Source organism: Netta rufina (assembly GCF_964035555.1).
Source record: "Netta rufina genome assembly, chromosome: 2".
NCBI lineage: Eukaryota > Metazoa > Chordata > Aves > Anseriformes > Anatidae > Netta > Netta rufina.
The window spans coordinates 97,195,398-97,208,737 of record NC_140124.1 but is presented as its reverse complement, the minus strand read 5'-3'; the positions used below and the strand labels follow the sequence as shown (position 1 = coordinate 97,208,737).

Below are 13,340 nucleotides of genomic sequence, written 5' to 3'. Positions count from 1 at the left end.
TTCAGTGAAAAAGTCGTCCTTTAATAATTCCCACTGGCACACTTATTTGGCTGTCATCAAACACTGTTGACATTTCAGAAACAGAGTCAGAATTTCTTGAAATTGTTACAATGTTCATCTTTTTCATACTATTAGGTATCATTTGTCTGAATGTTCACTGGTTCTTTTTTTTCCTCATATTTCTCTGACCTGGTATCTGTAATTTTTTGATAGCTTCTGGCACCTTTTGAAAATTGCTGTCTTTTTTCTGTTATAACCAGTTAGTAATTTGGCAATTTTATATTTACTGTTGGTTGGATTTTATTGATCTTCTCGGAGAACGCTTGGACAGAAAACAAAACAGAAAATGCAGAAAAGAACCTGTATACCAAAACAACGTTTCTGGGGAAGTAGAGATAAAATCAGAAACTAATTTTTTTGATCTTTTGCAGGTGTTAGGCCTTTCGCTTGTCCTCACTGTGACAAAAAATTTAGAACATCAGGCCACCGGAAAACTCATATAGCTTCACATTTTAAACACACGGAACTAAGAAAGCTGCGACATCAACGTAAGCCTGCAAAAGTTCGAGTAGGAAAAACAAATGTCCCTGTACCAGACATTCCTTTGCAAGAGCCCATACTCATCACTGATTTAGGTAAAGAGTGAGTAAATCTGTGGTTGCCTGTAAACATAAAATTTGGATTTCACTGGAAAACAAAGGTGACAGTTTAATCAAGCAAACACAATTAGACCTTACTCAGAAAGATGTACTTCTGAGATCAGTCATCAGATAAACTAATAAACTAAACTTTGGAAAAGCACTTTATTTCATAGTTTGCTTGAAACTCTTTTGTGCTTTCTGAATTAGTAAGTAGTCTTTTATTTATGGAGAAGTTGAATAAGTCTTAGAAATAAGTGTATGCATTTTTACCTTACATTATTTGGACTTTAGTTTAACTACTGTTATACATTTGATATAGAAAAGGTGGCATACAGTCTTAGATTTTTCTTGAGTTAATCACGTTTATTCTAATTACATACATTAAATAAGCCAGTGATACATGGTTTTACTGCATTTGGTGTAATTGTGACCTCAGCTAAATTAGTGGTAATGTTTCGATAAAGGGCAGAACAGTTTTTGAACATACTACAGATAATTCATATAATTATTTTAATTCTGTTGTAGAACAATTATTACATCATTATGTAAAACCACTTTTTGGAACAAGGTAAGTTGTCTCACAGCTCAATCAAGATATGTTGTCCATTAGAGGTCATTATAGTGGGCAGGTTATTTACTCTCCTTTGTCGTTTGATTCAACAGTTTGCTAACCCCTGCCTTGTCTATTTTATAGTCAGCATTATATAGTAGAAAATTGGTAATGTATTTATTCTAAAATCTTTAAAAATCCACTTGTTTTCATTGCTTCCAAGAATTATGGTATGCAAGAGTAATTGTTTATTTGGTGTCTGATATAAGATGTAAATTTTCAAAGAGCAGCAGCAAGACTTTATCTGACAGCTTCAGATACTCAAATTCTACAACATTTCTTTCTTGAATGAACCCAGGAACAGGTACAGTCATTTTTCCTGATTTTAAAGAAAAAAGCACTACAATAAAATTAAGATCTCCACAGTGAAATTGCAATAGGCAGGCAGATGGAAGCAATATTAACAAAATTAATATAGTAATATTAACAACAACAACAAAAAAACACTACTGTAAAAGCCCAGAGCAGGCTGAGGGGAGGCCTCATGGCGGCCTGCAGCCCCCTCACGAGGGGAGCGGAGGGGCAGGCGCTGAGCTCTGCTCTCTGGGGACAGCGACAGGACCCGAGGGAACGGCATGGAGCTGGGACAGGGGAGGGTCAGGCTGGGGGTTAGGGAAAGGCTCTGCACCCAGAGGGTGGTCGGGCACTGCAACCGGCTCCCCAGGGCAGTGGTTATGGCACCGAGCCTGCTGAAGTGCAAGAAGTGTTTGGACAACATGGTGTGACTTTTAGGTAGTCCTGTGTTGCCGACAGTTGGACTCAGGGATCTCATGGGTCCCTTCCAACTCAGGATATTGTATGATTCTCATTACTATTGCAAAAAGAATGTCAGAAGAATTTTTCTGGGAGAAGATATTCTTCCTAGACTGAGTTAGTTGGGGAACACAAAGGAAATTTTGGTTCACATATACACGTAGAAATATGTATAACATACGTATGCATACACTTACTCAAGTCACAGCCCAATAAACTTAATCCCCTTTTGATGTTGCTGCAACCTCTCATCAAAAAGTTTTCCTTTCTTCTGCACTTTTCAAATATATTTGGAAGTCAGCAGAAACCCATCGGACTTTCCTTTCTGAATATGAAATACAGGGTTAGACCAAGCAGTTTGAAGAAGAAGGAAAAATAGCATGAAGGGCTTTTTTGGTGATTTAGTATCATAAAGGTATTTTTTGCTGCTATATTGAAACTGTGTCATTCATCAGTCTTTCACACCAATGTTGTGATGAGTACTTTTGCATTCAGATGTATCAGTGACTGAGCTTGTTTACTTGAGATCTCTGCTACTGTTCCTATTCTGTTATTGTTTGGAATGATGGCCTTATGTTGACTGCTTCTGAGACAGATACTGTTCTATTAGCAGTTGGATGTTTAGTAGCAGAAACTCTTATGTGATTTTCCAGAACTACCCTTAACCGGTTTCAGGGTTCCAGAACTACCCTTAACTGTTTTCAGGGTACGGTGTGTAAAGCGTCTTTGTTTAAATAAGCCATCTTTTGATTCTTTTTTCCCCCAATAAATATTTGGAGTTACCCAGAAAATTAGCAAGCATGCTGATTAGGCAGAGTAGATCAAATAAAATATTTTAAAGTGGATTTTATATCATTTAAGGCTGCTATAATGCAAACTAATTTTTATGCAAGATAAGTGTTAAAACATGACATATTTAACATATATGTAGGTACACAAAATGTTATGTGGATAAGATGGAAGTAGGAAGAACAATGCATCTGATTGGCAGTGAATTCATAACAGTTGACTTTCTTTAAAATGATTTTTATTTTTGATATATGTGAGGCTTAATGTAATGAGGTTGACCTATGGGTTAAAAAAATCAACTGTGTATGTATGCATACATAGTATGCATACAGTGTGTATAATGTGAAGTAGATGAATATGTATGTGAAGTAGATGAATATATAATCTCAAGTAGGTGCTGAAAATGTACTAATTTTCTTACATTCTTTCATACCAAAAGCTTAGTCGTAAGTTTTTTTTTTTTTTTTTTTTTTCCAAATACTAGCTTTCCAGATTACTGCAGCTTTGGAGTATCTTTATCAATTATTTTTTCCTTTGTGTTTTTATATGCAGGTCTTATCCAGCCAATCCCAAGGAATAGCCAGTTCTTCCAAAATTATTTTAACAACAATTTTGTGAATGATGCCGACAGACCCTATAAGTGTTTTTATTGCCATCGAGCCTATAAAAAATCTTGTCATCTTAAACAACATATCAGGTAAAATAAATATGAAGGAGAAAGGAAATGTACGCAATAACAAATCTTATGGAAGTATGAAGTGTACATATTGGTCACCGAAAAGGCTTCTTTTCAATGTTTTAATTGTCTTTAAGTAGTGAACCAGTGATAACTGATTTTTCTGGTAATGTTGAAGGAGATTTTGGACTAATCTGTGCCCGTGCACAGTTCTAGCAGTACGCATGGTTGTGTTTACTGTGCAGTTCATTAGCAGTAGAATTCTTTTTTTTTTTTTTTTTTTTTCCGAAATGGTATATAGAAAATTGCAAGCATTGCATGTAATTTCTTTAATAATTTTGTAAATGCATACTCCAAATCATCTGCTTTGTATGTAGCTGCTGTTATTTGAGAAGGAAATTAGCCTTGTGTTGTTTTCTAGTTTCTAAGTACTGAACCTAAAAATTTAGGCTTACAATGTAATCAAGTAAACATTCTTGGGATCTCTTGGCTCCTTGAAGTTCTGTTCAAGTTCCAGAGCGTGGGTATTTGTTAAAACCCTAAAGCCATGGAGTTATAGAAAAAAATGAGGTGTGAGGGGCACCAGTGGAGGTAACTAGTATAACCTTCTTTTTGAAAGAAGAGCTAGCTTCAAAGTTAAATCAGGTTGCTCCAAGACTTGACAATGTTTTGTGGGCCAAATAATTGAAAGAGAAGACGTGGGGGGGAAGGGGGTCATGATTACTATGACCTAAGTAAGGATTCCCTGCAAGCAGGTGGTGATCTGCTTACACCTGCAATGTGAGCTTTACATGGCTTTCATACTTTCTCTAATTCAAATTTAGATATGTAGATCTATCTATCATACTCTTCTTTACTGTGGCATCTGGTGTGGTGGTCATAAACTTCTAAGAGTACTATAATCATAAAGCATCCCTAACTTCACCCAGTTCCAGCTGGTTATTTTATTAAATCCTGGTTCTTTTATCTTCTATTTGCTAGCATTCACACTGTTATTCTCCTGGCTCTCACTGCTCAGAAAATACAGTTGTAACCTTAAAAATTTTCATTTCGCTCTGCTCCATTTCCTAACTTGTCATTCAGTCTGTATTACATCTTAGTGGAGTCCTAAAGGGAAACTCTAACATCTCTGGAAGGAAGGATTTGTCGAGCAGGATTTAGCGTTAGTACAGGTGAGGGTATTTCCCCACTTCTGAATATTGTTTTCACATAGCAGTCTGAAGTACTAGTTATACTGTGCTTTGTTCAGGGAGTATTCAGGATGGACATAGTTCTGTTCTCAAAAGTTAACTTCTAGAAAATTGGCTGCAGATTTTAGTTACTTAAAATTTAGTTGTTAGTGAATCATAAAAGATGTATTAGAGACAAAAAAAACAAAAAAAAAAAAAAAAGAGCCTTCTTTATTGCTGAAATTCAGTCAAAGGTATCCAAGCTTTTCATTAAGAGATTGCCAGAATAACAGTTAATATGTGCAGGACAATATATTTTCCTCTGAATTTCTGGGGACATTGTTTTAGCTAGAATGAGCACACTGCATGTGAATGATATTATCTTAGTCTGAAGAGCATATTCAGTTCAACCTGAATAGCTTAATTCAGGCAAAGTCTGACCAGAAAAGGTGGCTGGAACGCGGAACATGGTGAGAACTGTGAAGACAATATCACTTCTGGCCCTGCCAATGATGACATGCAGGACATGTATAATTTATTGAAGCTATAATATCTAAATTTTGTTAACTTAGGCCTTTTCCATCCATCCAGTTGCTTTCGTTTTCTTTATTTTACTCTTTTGAAAATTTGTTATCTTACTACCTTTTGGAATCAAACGTAAGTCTTCTCCTTTCTCTTAAAAAGGTCACATACGGGTGAAAAGCCATTTAAGTGCTCTCAGTGTGGAAGAGGTTTTGTGTCAGCGGGAGTTCTGAAAGCACATATTAGAACACACACTGGATTGAAAGCTTTTAAGTGTCTTATATGCAACGGGGCCTTCACTACTGGTGGTAGCCTCAGGCGACATATGGGAATCCATAATGACCTTCGACCATATATGTGTCCATATTGTCAAAAAACATTCAAAACATCACTAAACTGTAAAAAACACATGAAGACTCATAGGTATGTTTACAACTTCTATACAAATCCTTCAACGTATTTCGGTAGTCCTTTCTTAAAGATGCTTCAAAAGGCAGCTTTGCTCGGTAATAAATGCTAATAATTGAATAAGGATATTTGTTCCTGGGTAGCAAATACCTAGCTTGCTCTGTAGGTGTAGTAAATTTTGCTGTACAGTAAAAATAATCTGACAGTGTCTGTCTAAAGCCACAAAAAGACCTTCTTACCTTTGTTTGCAGGTACGAACTTGCACAGCAACTTCAGCAGCATCAACAGTCTGCTTCAATAGATGACTCTACAGTAGATCAGCAGAGCATTCATGTTTCTACACAGATGCAAGTGGAAATTGAAAGCGATGAGCTTCAGCAGTCAGAAGCTGTTGCAACAGATCAGCAGGCTATTTTAGAGTTAGACCAGCAGCCAGTGGTAGGCACAGAAGAAACAGCACTAGAACAACAATTAGCTGACCAGCCTTTAGAGCAAGATGAGGGTGAGTATTTGAAACATGACGTTTATAATGAGGTCTGTTTATTCCAAAAAGCAAATGATTTTGGTTTCAAGACAGTGCACGTAACAAATGAGAAAAGTACATGGAGTCAAAAGCTCACCACTTAACATATTATAAAATTTTATTCATTAGTTTTTAGGCATACTTTTAAAAATATAAAACTATGTATCTTTACATGTTTATTTGTATCACAAACGAAACTGTAAAATATATTGAAAATAACGTGACCAAAAACTTTTTCATCTCTATTTTTAATAAAAAGCACTGCTGTATAGTCTGCTTAGGAAGTAATACCTGTGATTTGAGGTTGGAAAATAACAAGATGTTTGGTCAATTTATTCTGTTAGTGATGATAGATTACAGTATTTTACTTTTTTTTTTCTTTTTTTCCATAGTAAGTACAAGAGCCTACAATAAGCAAAGATTTAAATACCTATTCAGCAAATAATTTTTTGTTTATTTTTTAATATAGGAAAAAATCAAATGACTAAAATATACATTTTTAGGAATAACTGAATTATCCAATTAATTCCATCTTTTCTTGATACATATATTTTTTCATCTCCACCATTTCAGATAGATTTGTGACATCCCAGCATACTTTACAGGAAAACATCGCTCAATTTGAGCAACAAGCTATAACACAGCAGTCGTTTGATCAACAGGGCTTATCACAAGGTTAGTAATAAATAAAGCTTTTATAAAGGTTTTGAAGGTAATCTTCATAAATTTGGTTTTACAGCGTAGCTATCAAAAACATTTTAAAATCGAGCATCTACAATCAACATAACTGCAAGGCAAATAACTTACAAAAGCATTTTCTTTAATTACAATTTTGAAACTATATTTGGTAGAATATATAGAATACTTGAATGTAATTAGATTTTGCTTTTATGAGCTGATGATTAGCCATTACAGTATGGGGCTTGCAGTCAGGCATTTTATATTCTTTCCTTACTCGTGTTCGTAAATGATACGATAGTAGGCAGTGCACACAACTTGCCCATCTAACTACCTGCTACTAATTTGAGATGATCAGGAACATGGTCTACGATTTGATTGAGTAGCTGTTGAGGTTTGTGATATGTTATCATGTAAAAATCATTGTTTCATTTAATGACAGTGATTTTCTTTATATTTTATAAATCTACATATGTAACAAATTAAAAGTTCATGAACACCTGGAAGCTTTTTTTTTTATTCTAGCTTTAAAATACTCAAGTGTAAGAGATGCTTTTGTAGCCTGCAGAGAATGAAGAAGTTAGTTTTCCTTTGCTTTTCACTGGTGTCTTTCTTGAGTTGTTGCTTGATACGATGTTACTAGTTCTTGTTTGGTTGGGTTTGGGTGTACATTGAATTTTTTTGTTTGTTTTGGTTGGTCTATTCCTCCTTGTTCCTGACTCTAGCAAAGAACTTTAGCTGGTGATCAGCAATTGGTATTCCATCTGATTAAACTTCTATATTCTTAATTTCATTCCCTGATTAATTGTAGAGTGCTTTTTGTAAAAATGTTATCAACTGTTAAATTGCATGACAGTGTGAAGAAGCAGTGTAATTTCTTGCTAGTTTTAATTTTCTAGGCTGTTCTGCTTTGTATGTCACTGGGAAAAGAAATTAGTCTCCAACTTTATTAAGTAAAACTGAACCAGGTCCTATAGTAACCCTGTAGATTACGTTCATTAGTTACCTCTTAAAGTTTTCCAAGTGAACAAAAAGAGACTGCAGAATAAAAACACAACCTTTTCGCTGTCAGTGTTATTTTCAGTGTGATGATGTTTTTTGTTTGGATTTTTATAGCTCTTTTGAACTTAAAAATCCAATATGAAGACCTTGTTTTGTTACTTTTTATTTAGACTTCAGTTTCTAGTATGTTATTTTCTCCATTAAGTGAATGTTAAAAACCAAGAGCTTTTTTCAGGAGAGGGGAAAAAAGGATACTTCTAGATCCTACAAAACAATTCTTTGACCAGATCTAGGCTGATCATCAGTACATTATGAAACTGGTACAGGAGAATCAAAACATTTGTGGTTTTATTTAAGGCTCTTTTGTATAAGATGTCTCCTATTCTACTTGGAATCTCATCCACAGATTCCCTACTCTTTGAAGTTTCCTTGAAGATCCTGGAGCCCTACAAAATTTTTGAATTTCAGGTAGGTAAGCAGTTGCGCGGATGCATGCGTTAAATTGGTCGACCCTCTCCCTATGTCTGCATCTGTGCTTCATGCTCCTAATTTCTTTTTCCTATCAGCTAGGCAGAGCATTCAAGCTCAAGACATTGTGTCTTTTTTTTCCTTGATACTTGTAGGCTGTATTCTTAAAATATTTTGGGTCATTGTTTATTAACAGAACCTCAAAGTTTTTAGAAAACCTTTAGTAATTTTTTTTTTTTTTTGAGAAAGGAAATCTTTGCATTTCATCCAAATGAAGCTGATTCTATGTCTGCACAGACCTGTTAGAACTCTTTTTTTTTTTTTCCTTTCAGGTTTGTTTGTAATACTTCTCAGTAGTATAAGTATTACTTACTAGTACAAACAGAAATTCTGGTTTGTTCAGATTTTCTTCTTGATATGTTCAGACTTGGTAAGAAGTGTGTATCTTTTGAGGGCACTTCTGCGTCATAATCTGGTGTTCATTTTAGCTAGTTTTGAAGATAGTAAAAGCACTTCAGTATCCTTTGTAATTTTACGTATTCAGGCATCTTCGTTTGAAGACTTTTTAGTGAGGTCAGAACAACTAAATGGATCCTTTATCAGAATGTGTCCTTAGGTTGTTGAACATCATCTGTCACCAAACGTGTTTTCGTATAGATTGTCACCCTTTCTTCCTGTAAAATATCCCTATAAGCATGGTTGAATGTTAATAATTCAATTAGTGGAGATGGGGAAAGTGTTTTTGAAATACTACAAGAATTCCAAATACTATTACTCTGTTGCCTACGTGAATATGCCCTTGCCACCGGACTGCTGTTTTGCTTTCTTAAGAATTTGATTTGCAATCCTAAGACTTGAAATTCCTATTCTTTCATTTACTATTTATACATTGATTGTAACGAATATGGTTCAGGTGGTTCCAAAAGTTGCCTAGGAAACAAACCTCTGGAACATTTGATTGCTAGTCGTGGATCTCTGCAGTGATAAACTTGTGCATGTAGATGCATTTGTAATTTAGAGTTTGAATGACCTGTCAGTTTGGAAAAGAAAGACATGAAGTTGTTATTACAAACTAAGATACTGTATTTTCTATGAGCTATTACACGGTAGGTTTCTGATTCTCATGTCAAGCCATGTGTCTTCAGTAGTAAACTGATTTCCAGCATATTCTATTTTGTTCAGTAATTTTTATCGATGTAGAAGAGAATAGGTTGGGTGATGTTATAAAGCCTAGAGAAAATGAACATTGCAAATGAATACTTGTACTGAACATAAAGCTGATCCAAGTTCAGAAAATTTTGTAGTTAAGAGACTCCCTTTTATAATGAAGACCTTTAAGTCATTTTCTGTTCTTTGCTTGGCAAAAGAAAGTTAAGCAGAAGTTTCTGGGAAATGATAGTGATGGAAAGCAAGAACTGAAATTCAAGGCTATGAATTTTGTTTCTTATTTAGACATAGCCTATCTCATTTACTTATTTTTGTGGGTAATGTTCTGTGAAAATTGAGTGGAAATTGACCTTTGACCTAGGTGTTGAGCAACACAGTGATGCATCACTTACGTTCTTTTTATAGCTTATTCCTATATTTATTCTAGAACTACTTTCAGAAGTAGTATTTCTTTCTTCATTTTGTCCTAAAATACATCTAAATTCAGAACTTTTCTTCCTGAGCACTCTGTTCCAGAATTCTTTCTGCGAAACTTTTCAGCATGTCTATAATTGCTTTTATTAAAACATTAAAATGAACCAGGTAATGATATAGTAGCTTCTTTTTTTTTTTTTGCTTTTTTTTCCCCTCTTGTTTCTCTAATAAATGTTTTTAACATTTGATAGTTATGTCCATTTTTGTATGTAGGGTGTGGAAGTGGCATCACTTTAGTTTCTTGGTTTCTTGAAGCTTATTTTTGTGTGTGTTCTCATCATATATAATGGGAATACCATTTTTCCATAACAGAGCTTTTAAAATATATTTCAAAACAGCAATTAGTATCCCTTTAAAGACCATAAAGCTTCATGTGGCTGTTTTTCAGGCTACCTTTTTTTTATCATTTAATTAAGAGTAATTCAGGTGCAAGGTTCAGCTTGTTGAATCCTTTTTTCTGGTAATCTTGGTGGTTCTAGGAGAAAATCTAAGACAAGTTGTGGCATTAGGTTTTATGCTGAATTACCACCTGACTAATAATGCTCTCGAGTTGTTTACATTTGTGGCTTTTCATTCTATGATGTAAGTGGTAGCACATAACTAGGATTTTCTTTCTATATTGATAATAGTAATCTTATGCTGTGAAAATATCTTTTGGGAAAATTTCTGCTTATACTTAACTCATCCCAGTGTTCGATAAATGTAATTCAAAACATTCTCTAAGCATTGCTTTTTTGGCCTCTGATGCTGTGATCATCTGATATGAGTTTTTGTTTCTACCCTGTTTTCATAATCTTCACCCTTTTTGTCCGCTGAAGGCAAACTGCACAGAAATAGTAAAATTGCTGCCCTTATTAATTACTCATACTGGTGGTTTCATTTCTTCCAATGTAACACCGATTTTATTTAATATTAGAAGTATTAGGGTTTGGAAGGGTTGATAAAAGGGCATCTCTAATAGCATAAAGAAAATTGGAATCTGAGCTGTATTTTCCTGGCTTTGAGTCAGTGATACTATCAGTTTGTTCATTCATTTAGAAAAGGAATTGGTTAAAATCTGATATTTTAGAAGAACAAAACTGAATAAAAATTTCAGGTCTTCATACTGGAAATGTGAATTAAAAATGTGTTTATTTTTACTTTGCAGTTTGCCTTTGAGAGGCCATACTTTACTATGATCTAAAGAGTGGGAATATGTGGAGGAGATCCAAAGTAGGAGAAAATGGGATTACTTTATCAGAAACTGGAGTTCTCCTATTGGGTCATCTCCTCCACTCACCCGCCATCCTCCCCACTGAGCTTTGCATCCTTGTGATCGGCTTCCAGTGTAGTTAAGGGAGCGTGGTACCAACATGGATAAAGGGAGATGGGTCAACCTGTTTGACACATGCATGCTTACATACAAGAAATTCAAAATTTCAATGGCTCTAAGGTAATTGTGGCACCTTGAAGAAACTTCAAACAGTGTTTTTCTGTGGAGGAGATTGTCCAATAGAATTCCAGCTAATGGTAAGTAACCCAATTATGCATATTATGTAGATCCCAGAAACATGTATTTTGCCACTCAGCAGTGAAGAGTATAAAATGAGCATTACCATATAGTAATACTACTTAATCTCTTTTGAAGGTAGTCTTTAAAAAAAAAAAACAAAAACAAAAACAAAACAAAACAGTGGTGTTATTGAGTCCCATTTAGTGTGTTTTCTGGTTTTGTGACTTTTACTTTCTGATAGGTTTTACAGTGAATGACAGCTACAATCAACAGACTCAGTTTCCAGCTGTACAGCAGCTGCAGGATTCGAGCACACTTGAATCTCAGGCTCTTTCAACGAGTTACCATCCACCAGCCCTTCTTCAAGTTCCAAATACAGATGCTATTAATGTAGTAAGTACTGCTAGATGGCAGAATCCATTTTTTTATGTTCAGTGATGATTTTATTGAATTCTTCAATAACTGATTTTGTAAACTGACAAATGGGGAAAGTTTCATGTTTTCTTTTCTAGATTGCATTTTTTCTTTGAGCAGCGAGGGAAAAAAAGGGAGGGGGTAGTATGTAACATGTGACATGGCTATTTGTTTCATAAAAAGGTTTGTACGATTTGGTGCTCTAGGCATTTAAAAGATATAATACTATGAAGTAAAATTGCAAGCCTGAAGCTAAGGAACCTGTATGAGTCTTCTCGTGTGACTTAATGTTATAAAATGATCTTGTATTATTGCACTATATTCTTTCCTAATTCTTAAATTCTTACAGATGTGATCAAGCAATAAAAATAACATTATAAATATGTAGTTATCATTCATGGAGCTTGTATATTGCAGTGTAGAGTGTTCTTTCATAGCTCTCATCTGGTTAAATTCGTTTAAGTTTAGTTACTTATAAAAAAAACCAACACAATTTAAATAGTACTTTTTATTATGCTAACTGTATCTACTGTGATGACCATCTATAGTAATAGGGAGTGTCTTTACCATTCTGATACTGAGCTGCAGGAATTACAGCCCTTTAATACTATTCTGCAAAGGCAAATGCTAGTAAGGGAGCTAGGTTTTAGGGTGTGGAAATGTTGGAGTCAATTCAGCCCTTGGAGTTCTTCTTTAAACATTACAACATGCTATTGTTCTGGAGGATTTGTCTGTAGCTATTGCTTAGAGGAAAAACCTGTTCAGAAAGTAGTCAAGAACTGTCAGCACCACTGTATTTTGCTACTTGGTTTGTGGCTCATGCTGTTTAAAATGGCTGCTTTAGTGCTAAATTTAACCCTTCAAACATTAGAAAATCTAGGAGACTTGAGACTTCTTTTGTAGATTGGTAGGGAGGTGTGAGTACACCTCATCTCTTTATTCTGGTTTAGTAGGTGCAAGTTTTGCTACTTTCCTTCTCACTTGGAAAGAGTGAGGTATTATTGTATTGCACTCAGTTTCTTGGCATTTGTGAAAGGGTAGATTTCTGGCATTGCTTTGATTATTTGTATTGACTGCAAATACTATATTTTTCCTTACCTACTTGTGTGGCTTTGTTTCAATATTGTGTTGCTGAAATTTACTTGAGGCTTTGATTTCTAGACTACTCGGTTGATACAAGATCAGTCATCACAAGAAGAACTTGAATTGCATTCCCAGCGGCCTCATTTTCTTGAGGACAGTGAAGATCAAAGCAGGCGTTCATATAGGTTTGTTACATTTAACTTTTAGGATGAGTCAAAGATTTTCCTGAATTTCTTATTGCTACTAACTACACACAACTAATGAAAATAATTTTCTTTTAATAGATGTGAATATTGCAACAAGGGTTTTAAGAAATCCAGCCATTTGAAACAACATGTACGATCACATACTGGTGAGAAGCCTTATAAATGCCAACTATGTGGCCGTGGCTTTGTTTCATCAGGAGTTCTTAAGTCACATGAAAAGACTCATACAGGTAACAGAGTACAATCAGCTCTGCATTTGCTTAAC

The 13,340-nt window shown here is 34.8% G+C and overlaps 1 protein-coding gene across 4 annotated transcripts in view; it reads left to right on the top strand.

Annotated features, from left to right (window-relative positions):
* Window positions 1-13,340, top strand: part of ZNF236 (zinc finger protein 236) — a 68,895-nt gene that overhangs the window by 33,766 nt on the left and 21,789 nt on the right. For all 4 annotated transcript variants that reach the window (XM_084281397.1, XM_084281396.1, XM_084281395.1 and 1 more), the window contains 8 exons: window positions 432-635; window positions 3,346-3,490; window positions 5,323-5,583; window positions 5,820-6,070; window positions 6,665-6,766; window positions 11,614-11,765; window positions 12,948-13,054; window positions 13,154-13,305. In XM_084281397.1, coding sequence (XP_084137523.1) covers window positions 432-635; window positions 3,346-3,490; window positions 5,323-5,583; window positions 5,820-6,070; window positions 6,665-6,766; window positions 11,614-11,765; window positions 12,948-13,054; window positions 13,154-13,305 — 1,374 coding nt within the window. The remainder of the gene's footprint in view (window positions 1-431; window positions 636-3,345; window positions 3,491-5,322; window positions 5,584-5,819; window positions 6,071-6,664; window positions 6,767-11,613; window positions 11,766-12,947; window positions 13,055-13,153; window positions 13,306-13,340) is intronic.